Below are 23,909 nucleotides of genomic sequence, written 5' to 3'. Positions count from 1 at the left end.
TGTCACAGCGAGTCGCGTCTCAGAGCCAGAGGAGCGCCAGGCATTGGGCCACAAGTCCCCAGACGGCCCCGGGCGCAGCCACGGGTGTCCACCACACGTTCGCCGGGGTTCCTGCTGGGCCGTCAGAGGCCCTGGTTACGACAATCAAGTGCCGCATCCAGTGAATGTCCACAAAAGCATGTGGGCACTCCCAGGCTGCTCTTACATTCCAGGGAGCCGCTGGAACTTTATTAAAGGGCCCCCCGACTCCCCACGCTGACGAATGCGGCTAATTTAAGGCAGCGCTGTCCCATCTCGCTGCCATGAGCCCCTCTGGGTGCTGGAGATGAGTGAGGCGTTAATAGCCGACTCAGTCCCCGCAGACATGCACTCGGAGCCCCCACCGCCTGTGGCTGTGTCATCCCTGAGTGGCTCCTGGGTACAGGAGCAGTGATGTGAGTGACAGCAGCAATAAAACCCCTTCCCTGGTATCAGGAGCCCTGTGTGTCACAGGGAGGCGTGCAGGTGGGCCGTGCATCCACTCGGTGTCGGCCCAGCCCGGCCGAGGCCAGGCCGTGCTGCACTTGCCTCAAGCACCCTGACCTGGTCGCCCAGGCGGCAAACGGTCCTCGGAGCACAGGGCCCCTTCCGTTCTTGCGCTGACCAGCCGAGTCAATCTGAAGTGAGAGTGGCTGACACACGCCATGTCCACGGTGGCAATAACACTTCAGCCAGCAGCACGGTGACACCTGCGGATGCGGTCACCTGGCATGCAACAAATCGGGGGTCATTTCGCAAGGTCTGCAAATGTCTCATTGCTACGTGGTACGCCTAAAACTAATGATATCATATTTCAACTGTAATTGAAAATTTTCTAAGTTATTTAAAAAAAACAATAATAATTTGGTACCAAAACAAACAATCTAATTTTTAAATACTTGTATTTCCAAACACTCCAGGAGTTTTGAAAAATCGTTTGGCCTGTCATAGCTCTTGTAGACGTCACTCCCGTGGTCTTCTAAGTGTCTGCCCATGAGATGCTTGAAGGAACTTTAAAAGCCTAGATCCTCACCTTTTCCCATTCTCATTAGTTTGCCATGTGACCTCACAGAGCCCGACACCACTTGCCTACTGCAAACCTCCGACCTGAGGCCCGTCCCTTCTGTCTGCAGAGACCGTGTCCCGCCCCGCAGATGCCCATCTGCTGGCCTCCCCTCGTGGATTCAGAGATAAAGGTCAAGGGAACGTGGCTGCCATGGCAGTTTTGTACCCAAATAACCCATTTTCAAAAAACAGCATATTTTTCTCTAACAGAAAATCCCCTTTCTTGGTGTTCTTTCAACTGATATTTCCATTCTAACTCATCTATCATTTTGTTTCCAAATGTGGGCTATTTTATGATTGAAAGTCTTTTATTTTCTCCTTTTACATATTTCATTACTTCATGTAGGCTCTGTAAATTTATAAAATCTGATTTCATTCTTACATAAACATTACATATTCATTTATTTTTTATGCATTTATATAATATATCATGTAGTTATGTTTAAATGTCCAGGTATTTATTTTGCATATTTATATTATATTTCATAAGTTGAAATTTTATATTTAGACAATTTCCAGAGCGCATAAGTGTTAAACAGTCATTATTTTCTTCGAGGTTGAGACTTTTTTTCACAATTGTTTTGAAGACACAATCGATCAAATCTGCACAAATATGTTGCCAATATCAATAAGTAATTAAGCAGGGAAGTAAATTTTTGTTGGAATTAACCTAATGACAAGATGGAGAGAACATTCCAGTAGCTCATGGGTCAGCTGGGTGGAATCACTTGTTGACCATGTGACCGTGAGCCTGGCTACCTAAGATGGCCCCTGTTGCTACGTGTTACCCCCAAAGTGATCCATTATTTGCAGTTTCCGTTTCACTCTCAGATGTTCTTCATCTGGCTCATGGGTTACGTGTCACCCTCGCCCTAGAAAATGAGGCGGAGGCGAGGGCAGCTCCAAGCCTGTTTACACCAGGTGCGCTCACTCGGGTGCCCTGCGGACAGGGCATCGCACTCTGTTGCAGCCATGGGCCTGGTCCTCGAAAGCCCATCTGGGATTTATCAGGAAATGAACACACAAAGAGGCTATCACTAAAATTACTTTTATTGATCTGTCAGCAAATGACTCAATCGGGTTGTCCTTTAATTCTTTTTTTTTTAGCAAAAATTAGAAAGCACCTGATTTTCACAGGAATTCACTACCAATCATGACTCTTTTATTTTCTTAGTTTCGGGAAAGTGTCCTAGGACATGTCAGTCACATCACTCAGTCACACCTGTGCAGTTACTAAGAGGCGCCCTCTTTAGCACAATGTGCTCAGAAGTCGCTGGTTCGATCGCAGTAAAACTAAGCACAACTTTGCATCATCATGCTTTTTATACTTTTGTGAAAATATGCTTTGACCAATGGAACGAAGCCGCAGCCCAGGCTGTGGTGGCAACACTGCCATTCACCCCAACGGCTGAGCCCATTCTCACAGCTCAGACAAAGCCCCCAGGAAAGGCCTGACTTATTTTTAATTCAAATAAATGTAGTAATACAGGCTCCCTTGACAACTAGTTCACTTCAGAATCTAGAACCTTCCAGCGAGTTCCAGAGAGCCCTGCCGTTAGCAGAAACTTCGTGCTGAAGCCCCATCTCCACGACGGGAGAGAGTGTTGTCTGTCACCCTGATTAAAGGCCGTCCCACACAGCAGTGTGCCCGCTGCCTGTCGCCGGGAGCCCCACAGCTCTGTGCCCCAGGGAGGACCCCACCACACCCAACAGGGTAGCAGAGGAGGCGAAGGGCTGTGGGAAGGGCAGGTGCCAGCGGCACACCCACAGGAGGGACCCCTCAAACACAGGGGTGCTTGCAGGCCGAGGGAAGGGTGCATCCGGAACGGGGGTCCCCAGGCCTACCTCCTTGGAGACGTCCACGTCCACACCCCCCGGGAGGCCTGCTGCGTGTGAGCTGGAGACGTCTTCACGCCAAGGGCCTCGGGAAGCCAGCTCCGCCTGCTGTCCTGGAGAACGGCTCCCCGTCCGTGGACTTCTGCTCCCTGCCCGCTCCCCCGTCTCACACAAGTGCATGCTTGTTCCCGCAGAGACCACCCCAGGTGGGGCGCCTCCAACACGGCCCTGGCCAGGTGGCTGCCTCCTGCCTATGAAGATGGCGTCAGCGAGCCCAGAGGCTGGAACCCCCACTTCTTGTACAATGGGTTCCCCCTGCCCCCGGTGGGTACCTCAGAATGCTGTGTGGACACTCGTGGGGTTAGGCCCCGCCGTCCTGGAGGAAGCAGAGCTTAGCTGGGCTCTAGGTCAGTGTCCCGGGCTCTGGGCGGGCGCCGTGTTTTCCTGAGACCCTCGCCCCCTGTGAGGTGCGGCATCGCAGCTCACTTTGTATCTTAGGAACTGGAGCTCGCAAGGCCAGCGCCTCGAGCTGGTGAGTGGGTGATGGAGACTGTCAGTCTCTCTCCTCCTGACAGTCACTCCAGTGTATTCCAGGAAGCCCTTCCCTCGTAGGAAGGAGACGAGGCGTGTCCAGACACACTCATTAACCAATTCACTCACTTTGTGCGAAGATGCCCATTACCTCTCTACTCCAGGGGCAAATTCTTCCCTAAACTCAAACCCAATCTGCTGATAACTTTTTTTCACCCAGGTCCGGGAGGTGACCAGACAAGTCATTCAAGTTCCCAACGAGGCTGTCACAGACGATGACCAATATTCTGACCTGCTGATGGTGTGGGGACAATACATTGACCATGACATAGCCTTCACGCCGCAGAGCACCAGTAAAGCTCCGTTCGGGGGAGGAGCCGATTGCCAGCTGACCTGTGAGAACCGGAGCCCGTGTTTTCCCATACAGGTAGAATTTCCACACTTTTCACCATGAAACTAATAGTGCCATTTGAAAAACTCAAGCAACGAAGTCCCTTTGTCCTGTTCCCGGGGGTAACGGCAGTTGAGAGCGTCCTGTGCACCCTGCCAGAAATGATCTGTGCGTGAACGTGGACGTGACAGGGACACACCTGCGTGCACGCGCTCTGTGTGCCTTACATGCGTGGTCCCGCACCTGGGCCACTCAGCAACAGTTCTCATGCTTCTCTCCACGGCGGGACACGGGCTGGGACTGCATCGCTTCATGGCTTCTTCTCTCGCTGTGTGCATATGTTATCGCTTACTTAGCCAGTTCACTTATTAAGGAGCATTTGAATTGTTTTTGGCATTGTGGTGGTGGTGGTGTCATGAATAACGAGGCTAAGAGCACCCTGGGACCTAAATCTCGGTGCACGGGTGCGGACATAGCAGACAAGTCCCTGGGGAGCGGCTCCCGGGGGTGCAGCCTGCCGGAACCAGAGCTGGTGCCGGTGGAATTCCAAGACCCTGCAAAATCCTTCTCCACCAATATCGGCGTAACTGTCCCCTTTCAGCAGGGAAAGAGGCAGTGCAGGCAGGTTTTCCTGTCTTCGCTTCAGAAAACGTCTTTGAAGCTGACAAGGGACGTTTTCTACCTAAGAGCGAAGACTGGGGCTGGTGTCCTCACTGACACTCGTGCCCCAGGCCTGCGTGTGCAGCGGCTCTGGCCGCTGAGCTGGGCGCGCGGGGCGGCCCCGCGGGGAAGGGCTTTGCGGTGGGCCGGCCGGTGAGACAGGCGGCCGCTCCGACGCTCGGGGCCCAGCGGAGGCCTCGACGGGCGAGGCGCTGAAAATACACCAAAAGTAGAAATGGGGGAGCAGGACACGGGCAGCGTCACCGCGTCTCCAGTCACAGCAAACAGCTCCGCCCGCGCCTCCGCACCCTGGCCCTGGGCGGCGGGGAGAGTCGCGGGGACACAGGGTCGTGGCCCGGGGGCCCTTGAGGGGGTGCGGAGAAGCGGAGGTGACCCGAGCTTCCCGTCCCGGCAGCTCCCCGCCAACGCGTCGCTGGCCGCGGGCACCGCCTGTCTGCCCTTCTACCGCTCGGCGGCGGCCTGCGGCACCGGGGCCCAGGGCGCCTTCCTCGGCAACCTGTCCGCGGCCAGCCCGCGGCAGCAGATGAACGGCTTGAGCTCCTTCCTGGACGCGTCCACCGTGTACGGCAGCTCCGCGGCCCTGGAGACGCAGCTGCGCAACTGGAGCAGCGCGGAGGGGCTGCTCCGCGTCAACGCGCGGCACCGGGACGCCGGCCGCGCCCACCTGCCCTTCACGCCTCCGCGGGCGCCGGCCGCCTGCGCGCCCGAGCCCGGCGCCCGGGGCCGCGGGCCCTGCTTCCTGGCCGGGGACGGGCGCGCCAGCGAGGTCCCCGCCCTCGCCGCGCTGCACACGCTGTGGCTGCGCGAGCACAACCGCCTGGCCTCCGCGCTCAAGGCGCTCAACCCGCACTGGAGCGCCGACGCCGCGTACCAGGAGGCGCGCAAGGTCGTGGGCGCCCTGCACCAGGTGAGCGCAGCCCCCGCGGCGCGGGGCCCTCGTGGGCGCAGGGACCCGGGGGCGCCCGAGCGGGTGCCCGCAGAGCCGTCACGGGCGCGGTGCTTCACGCGCGGGGGGCGCGGCGAAGCCTCCTTGTCCCGCTCGTCCCGCCTGGGGCCGGTGGCGGCCACCCGACCAGGAGACCTACGCAGCCACAGCCGCGCAGCGGCGGGAGGGGCTCCGCTCACCCCCGCTGTCCTGGTGCCCAGACCGGTCCAAGCGCCTTAGGGGTTCCCTTAACTCATTTAGTCCTTGCCAGGCAACCCTTTCAGATGCGTGTCCACCAATGATTTTGATCTTTTTATATTTTGGAGAAATATACAACGGAGAAAGTGAAAAGGGAAACAGTCTGTGCGACATTTGCCGATTAGCAAGTGAAAATAAGAGTCTGTTTTAATTCTTTCTTCATTTATGATGATTTTTTAATGTGGCATCAGAGGACCGTGGGTGAAGTGTCAAGTGGGCCAGTTATGAATAATGTCAGTAACTCCTTGTCTTTTCTTCCCACACTCTGACCTGCTGTCATTTAATTTAATTTAGGGCATCTCAGAAGTTTTCTGTGGCCAGTGGGGTGTGAGTGTGAGTGTGTGTGAGTGTGAGTGTCTGTGTGAGTGTGAGTGTCTGTGTGAGTGTGAGTGTGAGTGGTGCAGGAGTTGGAGTAGAACATGGCGACTTGACACACACACCGACTGGACTCGCTTTAATGCTGAGCTAGCGCCCTCATTGAGTTACAACCTCCCTCGAGAGATGGGGACGGACAGAATGCGTCAAATAAACGCAAGGAGCACAACCATGTTGGAACCTGTGAGGGGGAATTTAAGCAAATGTGGATGACAGAGTATGTCACGACCTGGTGCCTTGTCACGGTTGTGAGTAAAAGTCAAGGAGCTCGTCAGACATCATCTGACCTCCGAGCCCAGTGGAATCCAGTCCGTCCAGACGAGCACAGAGGACGGGGCTTGTGTGGCCGAGTTAGTGCTTCCAGGACTGGTTTGCGTGGTGGCGGCTGCAGGTCCTTGTCCCCGGCTGCCCGGGCAGTGCCCACTGCTGGGCCATCCTCCCAGTGCTCAGGCCACGCAGGGCACAGGGGTCCAGACGCCCACGCCCGGCAGTGTCTGCGGGAGCTGGAGGAGCCAGGAGGTGGGGGAGATGGGCCAGAGGGAGCAGCGCCCTTTGGACGTGGAGCCCCAACGGGGTGCTGGGGAGAAGAAAGGAGGCAGCCGTCCGCCCTCAGGAGACGGGGGGGGGGGGGGGCTGGTGCCCTGGCCTCGCGTGGCTGAATGCGGACACACCAGAGGGCTTCCAGAAGAGTCGCCATGGGCGTTCCGAGGGGGGCTGGCGTGATTCACATGTGTAAGGCCACCGGCCAGGGCGGTGCTGGCCTGCCGTGGGGACAGTCACAGGCATTTCAGCACCGTCACAGCGGCACCTCAGGTCAGATCCTGAGAGTCCGAGCAGTGGACAAGAGGAGGGTCGGGCGAGGCGAACGGAAAGGTGGGTGGGGACCACAGGCACGCGGACCGCGCTCGCTAAGGGGACTTGGTGTGCGCTGGGCCTGGGAGGCGCATGATGGCCCGTCCAGCTGTGCTCACGATCCCAGCGCCCGCGTGCTGCCGGCCTGTGGGGAGAAGACACCGAAGAAGGCCGTTCTCGGCAGGAAGCTGCCGCCCGTGAGCTGCGGGAAGGGCCACTCTCCCTCGACTGTGCCGGAGAAGTCCCAGACAGAGGTGGCTGTACTGCAGGTGACACCATAAGCACCGAATGCTGATCAAGAACACGGTGCTTCCGGCTCCGGACAGGGCCTGTCACCCATGTCTTCTGGGCCTTGTCCCTCGTCCTCTGCTTGCTGGGACAGCAGCCACGCTCCAGGGCGTGCTGCCACCTCCACTCCTGCGAAGCACAGGTCACACATTGAGGAAACACATTTTGTCATTCGGAGGTGCACAGTGCAGGGATGCCGTTGTCGTTTGTTGCTTTTTACACAATCTGAGAACGGTAACAGCTCGCCTTCCTAGGCTGATTGGCTGAGTCTAGGGTAGAAACATTCCTACTGGTTTGTACCTCGTTGCATGAAGCTTATTGGCCAAATAGTCTCTTCAAATATCAAAACAATTTGATACTGAAATACTGTTGCACCTGAAAGAAGGCCCCTGTACACAGTTCTCCCGAGACCAGGACGTGGGTCGCAGTGACGAGGCCGGTGGCTGCGTGAGGGCTCACCACCGACAGGACGCTCAGCTCTGTTGGCCTTTGACTCAATCCCCAAAGAGCTCAAGGAACAGGTGATAGATTTTCATGGGAGAGGAAGCTGCTGTCACCGTAGGTTACCCACCGGCAATCGGTCTGTTCCACGGGGCGTGGTGCCACGTTTGTGCCACCGAACTGCCAGGAGCCACCCGGCCACCACCAGCCCCACCAACGCCTGGGGACGGCACTCTGAGGTCAGGCTTGTGAGCGGAACTCCTGGGTATCCACGCACACAAGCTCAGTGAGGCCTTGACCGCAAAGTGAGCAGGCACCGCGTTAACGAGACCTGGTCAAGTGAGTGACCGTCCCCTTTCCGCGTCCCATCGTCCGATCATGGAAGGAGCTGTCAGCCCTCTTGTTTCAGACGGCGATGCGTCCCCACAGGTGGCACGGGAAGTGGGAGTTCAGGCTCATCTGTGAAACCCACAGCACACATTCAGCCCTGGTGACACCCCTGGTGGCCCCTGTGTTGCCGCGTGTCTGCGGCTCTTCCAGGGCACTAACCAGTGGCTGTGGAGACAGCTGAGGAGTCACCCAGGATCTTAGTTCCTGCGTGAGGGTTAATTGACGAGCGGCTCCCAGACCGCGTGTGAGCTTTGACGGGTGTTTCATGTCCTTTACACTGGGGGCCGGAGTTGTCTGACCTACATCATGTGCTGCATGAAGTTACATGCGTGTGTGATGCTACTGACATGTCTAACGTCGAAAACCATGTGTCCTTGTTATCACAAAAACTCCCCAAGAGAGGCTTCTCCAGGTAAGGACTCACCAGGAGGTCTGCCCGGCCCTCGGCGTCACACAGCTGGGCGCGGGGACTCACGCTCATGGTCGGAGCCGGGAGCCGGGAGCCGGGAACCGAGTCCTTGCAGCCCCAGGTTTCTGTCAGTCCTGGGGCCGATGCCGTGGCCACAGGGAAGGGGTGTGCAGGGAGCAGGCGGTTTGGACGGAAACTTTTTCATGTTTCTATTTATGTTTTTATTAAATGTATTGTGGTGACATTTTCATAAACATGTACAGGTTTCAGGTGTTCGACTCCATCGCACATCCTGTGTATTGCATTATGCGTCTGTCCCCAGTGCTGTCCCACTGTGCCGCCTGCCCCTGGCCTGCCTTGCAGGGCGTTTGGGGACGTCCCTGCGGGCCCCGCCCAACCCGTCGATGCAGAGCTGTCAGCCAGCCTGGCACTGTTGGCGTTGCTACAGCTGTTCACCTGCTCACCTCCCCTTACCTGCAGGCATGCCCCCCATCCCGGGACAACTTGGGACCCAAGGAAGTGCGGGGGGCCCTCCCCGAGCCTGGGCCGGGCACTGGCTGTGTTGCCTTCGCTCCCTGCTCAGGGGCTGGTGGGCTCTCCTTTCTCGTAGATTATCACACTGCGGGATTACGTCCCCAGAATCCTGGGCCCCAAGGCCTTCGGACAGCATGTGGGTCCCTACCAGGGCTACAACCCCACCGTGGACCCCACCGTGTCCAACGTTTTCTCCACGGCCGCCTTCCGCTTCGGCCATGCCACGGTCCACCCACTGGTGAGGCGGCTGGACGCCCACTTCCAGGAGCACCCCGGCCTGCCCCAGCTGCCGCTGCAGGACGCGTTCTTCAGCCCCTGGAGGCTTCTCAAGGAAGGTGCGTCCCAGGCCACACGGCACCCCTCAGGCTCCGCAGAGCAGCCCGGGGACCAGCCGGGGGTGCCTTTGCCCTTTACGTTGACACTTGGCCGGGTACCAGCCCGTTACCATGTTTATGGAGAAAATAAATGTACACAGAGCTTTGAAAAGGCTAAGCTGCTCGTCAGGTCTTCGAAGCTCTTCAGAATTCACTCGATTCCGTGAACCCTCTCACACCATCCTGCTGCCTCAGGCCCCTGCCAGTCAGCTGCCCGCAGTCCTGGCCACCGTGCAAGGGCTGAGCCTCTTCTCAGGCCAGGCCCCTGCAGACCCAGGCCACTCCTTACCCCTCTCCCATCCCCGTCCACGTCACTCCTGCCCGGCTGTGGCTTACCTCCCACCTGTTATCTCAAACCGCTGAGTGGAACCTCCATTTATGCTGCACATTGTAAATAAGACCATTGGTTTTGCCATGAACGTTTTGTCTGCTCCACGGCAGAGCTCGGCATAGGCTGAGGTGGAACAGAGCAGCTGGGTTGCATTTGGAGGTGAATCGTTTGGAAAACCCATTACAGTTCGCTCCTGTCTTGCTCTTTTTTCCCAGTGCTCTCTGCGTGTCTGCTGGAAGCTTCTAGCCTTCCTCAAAGGGTGGCTGGCTCCAAGCAGGTGTGGGGGTGCAGGGAGAGGGGGACGAAGTCACCACATGTGCCTTTGCCCCCATGTAAGCTTTCACGCAGACCTCGTGGGAGAGAGTCCAGGGCTGAGCAGGAACCCCAGCATTTGATGGCCACCAAAGCACGCCGCAACTTCTGGGCTCCATGTGACAGGTGGAAGGGAGCTCAGGGGGAATCGCCCTGCCAAGAGGCCCATGGGTGACTGGCGCTTTGGAGGTGAAGGGCATGGGGTCCCCGGGCACCCTCGCTGTTCCTTAGCCAACGCCACCTCTCACTGTTTCAGATGTAAGATTCAGCAGGTGCTGCCTCTGACAGTAACATTTGTGCTGCAGAAACAAGCAAGCACACGAGGGCCCCATCTCCGTGTCCCCTCAGGCCCGACCCCCACACACACGGCCAGTCCCCTTGGGGTCCAGACAGGAGCCTGCCCCCGACAGGCAGCGCCTCAAGAATATCAAAATCTTTGGAGTCACATGAGGTGAACTTAGGAAAAGCGACTTGTTCCAAACAAGCCTAGTTTAGGTCTGGGCACCTCCGTGTCTCCAGAACAGAGCGGAAGCCACCACCTTCTCGGGGTGTCTTCCAGGTGGTTTGGACCCACTCGTGAGGGGCCTGCTCGCACGGCCGGCCAAGCTGCAGGTGCAGGACCAGCTGATGAATGAGGAGCTGACCGAGAGGCTCTTCGTGTTGTCCAGCTCAGGGACCTTCGACCTGGCATCGCTGAACCTGCAGAGGGGCCGGGACCACGGCCTGCCAGGTCAGCCTCCTGCCCACGTGGGCACGCCAGCCGGCATCCTGGGCTGCAGTAGGACGTTTCCATAGAGCTGTAATTACAAACGTGTGAGAAACAGGCTTGTGACGCTCTCTAGTTTGTTCCTCTGAGCAGCCCACTCAGCTTTTCCAGGCGACAGAAGCGACCGGAAGGCCTGAGGCCCCCCGTGAGCAAGCAGCCGGGGTGCTAGGGAGAGTGTCCGCAGGGAGCTGTGTCCCAGGCAGACCACAGTGTCTGCGCCACACGGCGCAGCGGGGACCAGGGGCTGCGACACAGGAGACAGTGGAAGGCTGGCCAGACAAGATAGCCACGACGTCTGGTGTGTGTGATGTGTGTATATGTATATGTATGTGTATGTGTGTGCATCTGTGTTATGTGTGTATGTGTGTATCTGTGTGCTTGTGTGTCTGTGTTGTGTGTACATACATGTGTGTGCATGTGTGTGTGCATGAATGTGTGTATCTATGTTGGGTATTCGTGCGTGCGTGTGTATCTGTTGTGCATATGTATGCATGTGCATGTGTGCATCTGTGTTGTGTGTGTGTGTGCATATGTGTATGTGCATGTGTGTGTGCGCACATGCATGTGCGTGTCACCCTCACAGTACTGTGGAGCGTGGTGAACCCAGCGGGGCAGGTGAGGCTTGTAGCAGCTGATTGGTGGAGACAGCCGAGGGCAGGCGGGTGACACGAGCCAGGTAGGGGGTTGGGGGCCACACTGCTGCTGCCTCCCAGCTTGTTTATGGACAGGCTCTTGATGAGACGTGCAAGTCTGGAATGTTCCAGCACGTTCGTCTCTGCAGGACAGGGGTGGTGACGTGGTTTTCTGTGTTGCGGGCGTTTATGGGCAAGACCCACTGCTGCAGCCACAGTGCTCGGTGGCCACGGCAGAGGCGAGGCAGACAGGCGAGCATGCTCTGTGCCCCACGCAGGCTACAATGAGTGGAGAGGGTTCTGCGGCCTTCCCAGACTGCAGACCCGGGCCGACCTGGGCAGCGCCGTGGCCAGCGGGAGCGTTGCTGACAGGCTCCTGGACTTGTACAAGCACCCCGACAACATCGACGTCTGGCTGGGCGGCTTGGTGGAGGACTTCCTCCCGGGGGCTCGCACGGGACCCCTGTTCGCCTGCCTCATTGGGAGACAGATGAAGGCCTTGAGGGACGGGGACCGGTAGGTGTCTGGCCAGTCCCATCCGCGTCCACACGGCCGGCGGCGGTCCACACGGCTCATTTGAAGTCATGTGGCCTGAGGCAGGTTGTTTAGCCCCACTCTGCTGCTGGGCGTTGTAAGAATGAGATGCATACATGTAACACAGGCGCGTGTTTCTGAGCATTTTAATGTGTGAACCCTTGTTGGCATCTCCTTATCACATGGTCACACGATTAAGTAGGCAGCATGTGGATAAGAAACTACCCAGACGGCCCTGACATTCCAGCTGTCCTCACGTGTCCTCACGTGTCCTCACATGTTCTCACACATCCTCATGTGTCTCCACATGTTCTCTGGCCACATCACAGAAGCGGGGAGGGTCAGGCTGGCCGAGGGGTGGGGACACAGAGGGTTCCACCTGGACACACGCTGCTCTCTGCCTCCAGCCCAAGCTAAGTGCTCCAGGTCCTTGTCCCTGCGTCCAGCTCCAGTGTCCACATGCTGCAGCTCACGACGAAGCGGGGATGTGGAGGATACAACAACGGGAAATGCTTTCTTTCCATTTTAATGGTCTCCGTACATCCAGCTCTGTGTTGTGCTTGCTGTGGCCGAGGCCAATTCCTCTTCAGGAACATTCACGGTCTTTCTAATCAGAGAGCTCATCAGCCGTGTCCTGAGTCGCCCCCATACAACACGTCATTAATGGCCCAGGTGCAGCATTTCAGATAGTTAAGAAAGCCTGGGGAGAAATCGCTACAAATTGTCTCACTCAAGCTCTACCTTTACCAACTCCCATGGCTTGAAGTGTTCTGGGACAAGGGAAGGCACTGACTCGGAAAGGGACATGTTCGTCACCACCTGCTGCTCTCTCCTTCTGCGGAGGTTCTGGTGGGAAAACGGCCACGTGTTTACTGAGGCACAGAGGCGTGAGCTGCAGAGGCACTCCCTGTCCCGGGTCATCTGTGACAACACCGGCCTCCCCCGCGTGCCCGCCGACGCCTTCCGAGTTGGCAGATTCCCCCAGGACTTCGAGCTGTGTGAGGATATCCCGGGCCTGAACCTGGAGGCGTGGAGGGAGGCCACTCCCCAAGGTAATTGTCACCCCGCTTTAGCTACGTAGCTCCCACAGCGTAACCCCTCAAAGAAGCAGTTTCAAATTAGCTCATTTGAAGAAAATAATGGGAGAGCGAAGCTTGCAACTTCAGGTTGCGTCCTCCCTGGTGAGGGAGGAACAGTCCCCAGCCTGGATAACCCCTAGGAGAGAACATCGTCCTGTGTGTCACGAGCTGAGTGAACGCGTAGATCAAGCTCCCAGCCCCACACCAGTGACATCTCGGGGCTCACTCTGTGTTTCGGGGTCCGTCCTGTGCTCTGTAGGATGTGGTGCACCAGCTAGGTCCCGGTGGTGCCACTGAGTTGTGACAACCAAAGACAAATACAAGACAGCTGCTGAGGAGTGGGCGGGCAGAGTCCACTCTGGCTGAGAAGCAGCAGGTCGGGGTCCAAATCAGGCAGCCGACACTCGGTGACAGAAAAGAAGGTTCTGGGAGGATGAGACTTACCAGGCACCGGAAGCTTATTTAGGACTCGGTTTAGGAACGCAGAGGCTTCCGTTTTAATGTTACGCCCACCAAATTCTCTTCTAATAAACGACAGAGCCAAGACCTAACAGCGGGGCTTCAGCTCCCGTTTTTGTGCTACACGTCCTGTCACGCACATCAAATTCCCTCTCTCGAATCTCGGCTACGCGTGGCGTCCCGTCCTGCTGTTACGGATGATGCCAGCTCTGTGCCGTGTGCCCTGGCTCCAGGCAGGAACTGGGGCTGCTGTATGCTACCTCCTACGTGACAGGCACTTTTCCAGGTGCGGGGACACATTTGTAGGAATGAACACACATGATCACACACATGCACACACATGTACACATGCACGCACTGATGAACACACATGAACACATATGCACACATGCACGCACGGATGAACACACATGCGCACACACATGTACACATGCACACTCGTACACACGCACGCACACCGCATCTCTGCCTTCACAGCACTGACGCTCTGGGTAGGGAAGTTAGACGACGTATTAACAGTGGTGTGACGAGCTACTCGTGTCCTCACGTCCACGGGCAGGGCCACGGGGTGAAGGGCTGAGGGCCTCGCGAGCGAAGGCTCCACGAGAGGCTGTGGTTTCCCACCACCTCGTGAGGCCAGGTCGTGCCCGGAGTCCTGGGGTCCCAGGAGGCCAGTCTGAGGGGTAAGCGAGGAGGTGAGGTGACGAGACCGGGGGAGTGACAGGGGCTTCAGCCCCTGTGAGGCTCGTCTGTTATTCTGAGTGAGACGGTGTGGCAGGTTTTCTGTGGGGGATGCACGTCCTTGATGGGGACCCCTGGCTACTTGCTGGGAATGTATGTGAGTGGAGGCAGTGCAGACACGGGAAGAACCAGCAGAAGCCGCTGTGACAGTCCCTGGAAGAGAGGAAGGTGGCCTGGCCCCAGGTGGCGGCGGCAGGAGATGCCAGGGGGTCCAAGGACAGAGCCACGGGGCTTCCTGGGAGGCTGATGGCGGCCCGACTGAAGGAGGGGCCTTGGGGAGCCAACAGGGTCCAATCAGCCCCCTCCTCCCTGGGGAAGGCGGGCTCGTGTGGTGTGGCCAGAACGCAGGCACCAGCTGTGGACACGTCAGGCGGGCTGCGCGCTGGACGTGCGAGCAGAGGTGAGTGGAAGGTGGCCGGCTAGGAAGAGTGGAAATCCAGGGAGAGGGTACAGAGGTGGGGCTCCTCTGTAAGCCCACCTGCAGAGGTCGTATTTAATGCTGACAACCGATGACACAAACCAGGGTGAGTGCTTCTGGAAGGGACAAGCCCTGAGTCAGGGACCCACTCGGAAGGCAGGGAGGGCGCGATGCTGACAGGAGCTCCTGGGGACACCGGCTGCAGGCGGCTTCACAGAGGGTGTGACCGGCTGCGTTAGGGGCTGCCAATGGCGATGGCCCGGTGACAGGCGCCTGGAAACTGCTCATGGCCTTTGGCACCGAGGGACTATTGTCAGCCTTGAAACAAGCAGTGCTGGAGTGGAGAATAGGGCCTGATCAGAGAGTTCAAAGGTGAACAGGGGACAGTGAGCGAGAAGGGACTTCCATAGGCCAGCGGCTAGATGGTGGCTGGACGGTCACTACTGGGAGCGGAACTGCTTTGTCTGTGTGTGGGAGAGCGACATGGGCAAACGTGGAGTCCTTGTGAGGCCCAGAGAGGTGGGGACAGTCCTAAGAGGAGGTGGATGACAGCGACAGTGTGTTTACAGCACTATCTTTGAACCCTGCACAGATGACACGTGTGGCTTCCCGGGGAGAGTGGACAACGGGGACTTCGTGCTCTGCAATGAGTCTGGCAGACGCGTGGTGGTGTACGCCTGCCGTCACGGGTTCGAGCTTCAAGGACGAGAGCAAATCGCTTGCACCCACCAAGGATGGGATTCCCAGCCCCCTGTCTGTAAAGGTCAGTCCTTTAGCTGTGTCTTTTCATGGCTTTACTGCCAAACCTGCAGTTTCTAGATAGGAATTAGGAACAGCTGTCACTCATTCACGAAAAGGTGCCTCTGAGCACAGCTGCCTTCCCAGGGCTGTCTTGGCGTGGAGTTCAAGTGCTGTCCCCTTAGCTGGCCATGTTCCCAAGCTGACACCTCGCTGGGTAGTGAAGCATCAAGACCGTCACATCAGACGTGCTCAACAGGGTGACGGGGACCAGGAAAGAGAAAGAAACACGCTTCGTCCCGTTTGTAGGTCAGGCTGGGGGGCGGCCGGCAAGCACCCCACTTGCGGCCCTGCGTCAGGACGAGACCCCGGCCCCCCTCACGTCACTTCCCGTGGCCAGCAGGTTGAGGCCCATGTCCCTCACTCATGTGCAGTCACCGCAAGCACAGCGCCAGCTCAGACACTCCCGTTCATGTGCTGGGAGGTGAGCGGAACCCGTGGCCGGAGTCGGGCCAGTCCTGGCTGGTGCTCACGAATCCAGCTTTTCCACCTGGGTGGCCCTCGACCTGTCTCCGTTTCCGCCTTCTGTCGGGTGTGTTGGTGGCACCAGGGTCCCAGACTAGAGTGAGGCGCAGAGCCTGGCCTGGCTGGCCGTAAAGCTGACATGAGTTCCTTCTAGTCCCTCTGGACAGAGGACCCCCAAGAACATGCATGTGACATTTAATGGTGTTTATACAACGTGCATTAGTAATGCAACGTACTTCTCCTCCAACGCTCTCCCGGTTTCCTGGAATTGGCCAGAAAGGATCGCTGTCTGAGAGGAGGCAGCCGGCGCGTCAATTGGGAACGGGAACCTCGGGAGTGCGGTGACGGCCGTAGGTTTTAGGCAGGAGGCTCTGAAGGCAGCACAGGTCCCCTTTGCACTCTGCAGGGTGGGTGCTGCGTCGCGGACGCCTGGCTGATGGCAGTGTTTGGGGACAGGGGAGGGGGGAGCATAGGGCCCAGGCCCCCCTCGGTTGTCCACTTGTGATGAGCTGACACCCTCCACCATCCCGTGTCCTGCACGCCGTGCAGTCTGACCAGTGAGCAAAGCACCAGCTCCCCAGGGAGGCCGGGCGCCAGGCTGCTGCCCGTCAAGCCCGTGCAGGCGGCTCAGGCGGGTCAGCATCAGTGCCCGAAGATGCTGCTGGGGGTGGGGGGTCGGAGGGGCCAGAGGGAGCTGACAGGCGCCACCCTGACCATGGACCACGGAGGGTGACGTCCCCTTCTTCCTGGCTAGGGATGCAGCCTTGGGGACGCAGCCTTGGGGGCACAGCCTTGGCCTCTGTGGGGAGGGCTCCCCCAAGCAGGAGCTCACCGAGGTGGAGGGTGGGGACGCTGCCTGCTGCTCAGAGGGCCCGGCCTCTGTGTTTTGTGCAGACATCAATGAGTGTGCGGACGTGACAGACCCTCCCTGCCACTCGTCCGCTCGCTGCAGGAACACCAAGGGTGGCTTCCAGTGCGAGTGCTCGGACCCCTACGTGTTAGCAGAAGACGGAAGGACATGTGTAGGTGAGACCACGCGCCTCATGTGCCTGGCCTAGGAGGGGCACAGGGCACCCTTAGGGACGACGGCGGGTCCTTCTGGCTGTAGCTGGTGACGAGTGTGTCCACTCTGCTGCGTGCTCGGTGCGGGCTGGGAGCAGGAGGCATCGGTCCGTATTTACACCAAGACGTTGTGGAAACAGTGCTAGGCGCCATCCAAACCATCCGCACTGCCATCCCCCGTGAATTACCTCCGTGAGCTCAGCATGATGTCCCCCTAGGGACAGAACAGCAGAGTTAAGTGACTTGCTGGGGGTCACAGTGCCACTCAGTCACAGGTCTAGGGTTCGTAACTTGGTTTCTAGCTCTTCTGAAAGAAAAGCCACACGCAGATACTTGTCAACAGGGCAGGACAGACTGTATCACATTCTGCAGGAGTTTCGTGCCGCAAAGGCCGCTGGTGGTCACGGACAGCGGGCAGAGTGAGGGCGCCTGTGGAGGGAAAGTGCTGGAGGAACTGGGCTAGACAGGGTGGGGGTGGGGGTCCAGACCTGGCCGAGCAGGGGGCCTCGGAGCAGCCTGACCAAAGTGAGGTCAGGGAGGGGGTCCCTCACCACCTGCTGTGCTAAATGTCCCCAAGCATCGTCCATTCGATCTAAAAGTGTTCGTCAAGCATCTGTCATGAGCGTGCACGAGCCCTGGGCCGCAGGGTGAGTGGGACTTGCCTCTGCCCTTGAACGGAACGGCCAGCCAGGACGCGGCGAGCCCCCAGTTAGCTGCATGGGGGCCCGGCGCCTGCACAGAAAGCCAGCAAGGAGCCGTGACCAGAGGGGCCGTGTGTCCGAAGCCCGCTGGCCCCCGACGGCCTCGCCTCACGTGGGCAGTGGAGACCTAGGACCTGATGGAGGGGGAGGCGCCACCGAGTCTGTCCCCGTGTTTTTAGGGTGGCCCGGTGGGGAGAAGCACTTCCTGAGGTCCGGTCACCAGAAGCGGAGGGTCCCGGGACCCAGCCCCCCCGGCAGCCTCTGCCTCACGCCCCCCAAGCGAGGCCTGTGTGCCCCGACTCCTGCCAGTCCCGCTCAGTTTCTTTCTAGAACAAGCACTCGCGCCCACGGTGGGGGATCTGCTGCCGTCTGTCCCCACGGCTGCCCACGGGCAGAGACAGCACTTCCCTGAGTGGTGGGACCTCCTCCTGGGGACGCAGAGGCACCAAGGGCGTGAATTCACCCATCACACTGTGCTCCCCCTCCCATCTGCCCGTTGTCACAGCCCCGCTGCACCCACTTTCTACCCCCGCCCCCAGGACCTCTGCAGTGACGCTCACAGCACCCTCCTTGTTGGGAGGGAGAGTGTTTGCACGGAGAGCACCGTCACCTGGAAAAAGCCAAGGGCCTCGTCTGCTCTGCAAGCTGTCCCCTACCCTCACATTTGGGGGACCTTGTCTGTGTGAACGCTGCTTCCAGGCGGACTGGGCCCCTCAGTGCGTCGTGCCGTCACATGAGGCCACCCGGGCCAGGATTGGGGTCGGGCCTGCACGCCGCCCTTGGCCCAGCCAGCCCTCTAACTGGCTCATCCCCACTCCAGACTCCGGGAGGCTCCCAAAGGCGTCCGTGGCGTCCATCGCGCTGGGCGCCCTGCTGGTCGGCGGCCTGGCGGGCCTCACCTGGACGGTGATTTGCAGGTGGTAAGTCCCCCTCTTCCGCGGGCACGAGCCTGCCTCCCCTGCGGGAGCCGGGCTGGCGATGGCGTTGCTGGTGTTCTGAGGCCGGAATGCATTGCCCCCGCCGCCCCACTCCCTGCACGTCTGCCAGGCTGCTTTGTACCAAGTCGAGGCCTCTGGGTTCTCACGTTGCACTTTAAACAGTAACGTGGGACGGTTGCTCGCTCACCGTAGGCATCGGCCGTCCATGGGCAGCCAGTCAGGGACACTGGATTTGTGACAGTGTGACAGAGCCGCACGGACACCTCATTAGAGTCTAGTGCCACCGGGACGGGGCAGAGTGTGGCCGTGGGTGAGCGCGTTCACGGGCGGTGATGGGGTCCTAGCTGTTAACCCGCCTCCCCGGCCACCGCCGGGCAGTGTCGTCATCTGACAGTGATGACGGTTTGGAGGGCACGTAGTGACAGTGTCAACTCGGCGTGTGCTTATCTGCAGGACACACTGTGCCTCTCAGTCCTCGCTGCCAATCACAGAGGGAGACGGGACAGCCGCCTGCCCGTCAGGACGCAGGCAGTGTGCTGAGCCCGCTCCGGGCGCCGAACAGGTAGGTGGCACCTCGTCTGCTTGGTCTGCAGTGCCCGGTGTTTCTGTGAGGCCCAGGGAGCCGTCACAAGTGTCCTCGTTGTTGGTGCAAACACACACGGGTCCTTCTCTATTTCTGCTCGGGGCACGGTCCCCATGCCCTGCTGTGTGTTTTCTTATACAAACTGTATTTATACAAGAAGGATAATTGTGAAAACCTGAACCTACTTTTAAGAAAGCGTAGACAGATCAGGATGAGTGAGCCGCCGTGCGTGGAACGGACCCGCCTTCCGTCGGCACGACGCTGTCCCAGCTGGGGCGCTGGCGTCCACGCCGTCTCCAGTGCTGGCTGAAGGCCGAAAGGAAATGAACCAGAGGCAGAAAGAAAATGCTGGCTTTTAAAACGTGCTTCTTTCAAAATGAAATCGTTATAATCAGTGTGAGAGAAAATCAGTGTAAACTTACTTCGTACCATCTCGACCTTCTATGCAAGGCCCCAGGAGCTGCTATAGTAGAAAGTCGCTCTGTACCCCCCGGGGGGGTGGGGGTGCGTCAGAAGCAGAAGGGCTGCTCAGAGCTGAGACAGTCCTGTCCGGGGAGGGTCACTGCAGACGAGTCAGTGCTGGCACCAGCCCCCCAGCCCGGAGCCGAGAACCCCCCCCCGCACCCCCCTCCTCGGCACCTCGTCAGCCTGACGGAGACCCCAGGGCCCAGCCTGGATTTCCCGTGTGTCCGTGTGTTCAAGTCCCTTCTCTCCTGTAGGACCCAGCCTGTGGATCCCAAATCCTTCTCTGCGAGTAGCACGCGGCCGCCGTCCACGCGGAAGCCCCGTGTCACCACGCGCGGCCCAGCGACTCAGGAATTTCCTTCCCCAGATGATGAGGGAAGATGTTTGATCTCGAAATGGCCCTTTGTTTATTAAAGCCACGCCAACCCGGCGCCCCGTCTTGTAGAAAGCGTGTGTTGCTGCTGGAGAGGCCAAGGCGACGTGATCCACGCTTGTTCTGAGTTCCATGGGACGGTGACCACACAGAGTGACAGGACCCTTGCACGTCGTCGGGTGCGTGACCAGGACACGCTGACCTGGACATTCGCTGCTTCAGGACTGTTTTGTGTTCCAAGTCACCATGAGGCTGTTTTCCAAATAAAGGCCAATCTAGTGTCCCGTGCCGGCCACGATGGGCTGAACAGACGCCCACCTCACGGTGGCCCCGCTCTCTGTGGTAAACACTGCCTGCGGGTCCTCCTGGGGACCTCCATAAAAAGGCGTTTACATGTCATCCACATTTGTAAACTTTTTCTTCCAGCCAAATAAATAGGGAAACATTGTTTTCACCATGCTCATATCTCACTTTTTCTTTATGTTTAATTTTCTCCCTTCTCCTGAAATCCCTTCTTTCGCCCCAGAGTTCCCTGCCTGCCTGCTCACTGTCTCTTCTCTGCTGACTCTTGATGGACGCACCAGCCTCGTGCATCTCAGGGCCGCTTCGGGTCACGCTCGGATGCCCAGAGCCCCCAACCTGTTCCCTCCTGTCCCGGGAGCGTAACTCGGGGTCTCCTGGAAGTGCGGCAGGACGGCTGTGGTTTTTAGGACCAAAAGAAGGTGTGAGGGGGTGGTTTGCGCCATCATGGAGAGATCTGCTGACAAAATTAGGATAGAACTGAGGCCTCCACTTCCCAGGGCCCACCTGCCACCGACCCTCTCACGTCCCCCTCGCCTGGGTAACAGCCTGGTTATCCTTTGAGGGCCCCCTGAACTTGAGGGCAATCCAGGGGAGCTTTAGTCCCCTCAACCCCAAAGCAGCCCCTGTCACCGTTTAGCACACGAAGTGACTGAGCCACATAGGTGAGTGGCCTGCAGAGGTGACAGCCACAGGTGGCAGAGCTGGCAGCCCTGAGCCCCACAACACACCCCCGTCCTCTGCATGAACACCAGGCGCAGGGACGTGTGTCCGCCCTGGGGCCCGTGCGTCACCGACACGGACAGCACTTAGTGACAGACAGACAGGACTTCTGTGCAGGCAGCACTGAGTGGACACGCCAGCGGGGTCAGTGGCGAGGGGTGTGTGACGTTTGCTTGGACTCCCCACAAAGCTGGTGTCATGTAGAGAAGTGGGTTTTACCTTTTATAACCTAACGACACGGCGCTGGTTCCCACAGCTCCTAGGGCATCCTTGTCTCTGTCCCCAAATGTTCTTGTCAATACGATGCCCGCCCTGACTTAATGATTCAACCTCCATTGATGACATCCTGGCAAAGCCCACGGACCACCCGTCCCCCACGTAGCCTGGCTCAGCTTTTCTGTCACACGGTGGCGAGGGCACCTAGCGAGACAAGGAACCTCAGGCGCACCGCCACCAGCTGGAGGAGGGCGGGCCCTGCATCTCCGAATAACTCCTGCCAAGAAGCAAAGCGGTGGGGGTGACGCTGACTGACAAGTGGACTTCGGCCCGGCAGAGCCTCGTGCTGCTGTCTGCACCCGGGAATGGCCCCTCGGCCCAGCTCCTGGGCTCTGCCCGGCCAGACCTCGCCGTGTTCGTCTGCGTCTGTCCCTTCCTGCGTGCTTCATCTGTGCCTCCTAAGCCGCGTCAGTGAGCGAGCAGTTAGCCGGAGCCGCAGCCCACCACATACGAGGCCCGGGGCGCGCAGTCCCCACGCTGCGCAGCGGGGGCCCCACGCTCGGCCTTTGCACCGCTCGCCGTCCTCACTGGTCAGAGTCCCTGCTGTCGTGAAGGTAGATGGTTGGGGTTCGTGCCTCTGCTGGGGGCGGAGTGTGGCTGAGCTGCTGTCAGGATCGGTGATGGTTTCGCCCGGACCCTCTGTACCTGGAAGTCTGAACGGAAAGGCTCTGTCGCCGGGCTGGGTGCCCAGGGGGCCGTCGGCTTCCGTTCAGGCCTCTGCGTCTGCGGCCCTTGCGTTCATTCTCATTATCTCTGGGAATTCATGGATGGGACGGTGAAATTTGACAGTGGACTGGCCTGTCGATGGGATGATGACATCAAGGGACGAGCACAGGAAGTCCCCAAATATCTCCCTGCGTGCGGCCGCTTGGCCCTGTGGGGGAAGAGCTGAGTCCTGGCATCACACAGCAGACGTCCGTTCAAGCAGACACGAAGCACACTTCACAGGCGGCTCCTGGAGGAAGCGCTTGCCGCTGAGGCAGCTGACCACCCCGCCACCCCCCAAACCCACATGTGTCAAGTTGGTTGCTGTTTGGATGGTGTCGTCGTCTTCTTTAAACCTCTGCTCATGACGAACGCGGGTCCAGTGGCTGAGAGCCGGCCGCCTCTTGGCCTTGGCATTCCCGTCCCCCGAAGGCGCCCTCTGAGCACATTGCTGGAGCAGCCCCTCCAGGACTGGCTCTGGGCCTTTCCCTGTCGAGGGCCAGGAGGACTGTTCCCTTGGCAGACAGCACCCCCTGCTGGCCGGCGGGGGGCACACACGGCCCTGCTGAGTCCCGACGCAGCCCCTGAGCGGCTCCAGGGCCCTGAACAGCGGCAGCCTCTGTTTTCTCCCAGCTGACACATCCCCGCCTCGTCACTGGGCCGTGAGGTCGAAGGGTCTGGTGTCCTGTGACCTGCTGAGCCCGAGACAAGCTTGAGAACCTCACACGCCCAGCAGCGGCTTTACGGTGCCTTCTGAGGCCGAGGACCCCCACTCATGCCCGCAGACCCTCTGGCCTCATTCACTAACCCACTGCTGACCAGGCACCCGGGCAGTGGACAGCATGGGGTGACAAGCAGGGACAGAAGCTAAAGCGTAAGGACAGCGCACACACCCGTCCCTCCAGGCGCAGCCAAGCCCTGGAAACAGCTGTGGCCCAAACCAGCCGAAGCCCGGCTGCACGGGGACATCAGGCAGAGGGGGCAGGCCCCACTGTTGCGCCTCCTGCTTTGCAATGTTGTCTGTAGACACTGTCTGTCCAGCCACCTGGGCACCTGGGGTCCTTGTGCACTGACGTTGGGGTGAGAGCAAGCGGGGGACAAAGTGCCACGAGGCAGGCTGGGGCGTGCGGCTCTCCTCCGCGTCTCCCAGACTTCGGAAGCCCTTTGGGGTGTAACCTGCATAGGCTACTGGCGGGTGGCCCCAAGGGGAACTAGCCTGCAGGTCCCAGGTCAGCAGGACCAATCCCCGGAAGCTGCAGGCACCCCGGGACAGGGAGAGGCAGTGGACACCGCACAGGTGCTGACGGCCCTCTCAGCTGACACCCAGGCCCGGGGACAATAGCGCATCAGGAGCAGAGCCCAGCAGCACCTGCTGTGAGCCCCGCTCCTGCACCCATGAAAAAGAGGGGGCCGCCATGCTGGCCATAGCCAAGTAGTTCTTTTTGATGGAAAGATATTGTTGCCGTATAAGCAAACATTTAAAACTAAAGCAAAACAATAACCAATCAGTGAGGTGTCTAAACTACGATGCAGACGGGAAGGTCTTTGCTGTGGTTTAACATGAGCGACATTCTCGATAGATTCTACATCTGATTTTGGGTGCCTCTTAGGGACCAACTGTTCATGTTGTTTAACAGTATCCTTTAAAGAGTTTTGAATTTGTTTTTAATCTGAAGAAAGAACATTCTGTGTCGATGCAGTAATAGAAATTGTGGAAATAAAAAGAAAGGCCTTATCCCCAAAAATCGCATAAATTAAATTTTGTACAACACAGTAACCTGACAGTTTTTGTTTCTGTTACATTTCAACTTGTTACAACTTTTGGTGGAGGAAAGTGCACTGTTACAGAATAGGTCATTTCAAAAGAATGAAATTATTTT

At 58.6% G+C, this 23,909-nt stretch overlaps 1 protein-coding gene across 1 annotated transcript in view; it reads left to right on the top strand.

Annotated features, from left to right (window-relative positions):
- Nucleotides 1–20,400, top strand: part of TPO (thyroid peroxidase) — a 44,919-nt gene extending 24,519 nt beyond the window's left edge. Inside the window, exons 6-17 of the mRNA XM_019646284.1 lie at nt 3,114–3,243; nt 3,671–3,877; nt 4,917–5,429; nt 9,071–9,329; nt 10,571–10,741; nt 11,688–11,925; nt 12,787–12,995; nt 15,233–15,403; nt 16,798–16,929; nt 18,487–18,586; nt 19,058–19,166; nt 19,907–20,400. Coding sequence (XP_019501829.1) covers nt 3,114–3,243; nt 3,671–3,877; nt 4,917–5,429; nt 9,071–9,329; nt 10,571–10,741; nt 11,688–11,925; nt 12,787–12,995; nt 15,233–15,403; nt 16,798–16,929; nt 18,487–18,586; nt 19,058–19,166; nt 19,907–19,945 — 2,278 coding nt within the window. The 3' untranslated portion in view covers nt 19,946–20,400. The remainder of the gene's footprint in view (nt 1–3,113; nt 3,244–3,670; nt 3,878–4,916; nt 5,430–9,070; nt 9,330–10,570; nt 10,742–11,687; nt 11,926–12,786; nt 12,996–15,232; nt 15,404–16,797; nt 16,930–18,486; nt 18,587–19,057; nt 19,167–19,906) is intronic.
- The last annotated feature ends 3,509 nt before the right edge of the window (nt 20,401–23,909 follow it).

Source organism: Hipposideros armiger, unplaced genomic scaffold (assembly GCF_001890085.2).
Source record: "Hipposideros armiger isolate ML-2016 unplaced genomic scaffold, ASM189008v1 scaffold_100, whole genome shotgun sequence".
Classification (NCBI taxonomy): Eukaryota; Metazoa; Chordata; class Mammalia; order Chiroptera; family Hipposideridae; genus Hipposideros; species Hipposideros armiger.
The sequence above is the reverse complement of the archived record's forward strand: the minus strand, read 5'-3'. Positions and strand labels throughout refer to the sequence as shown.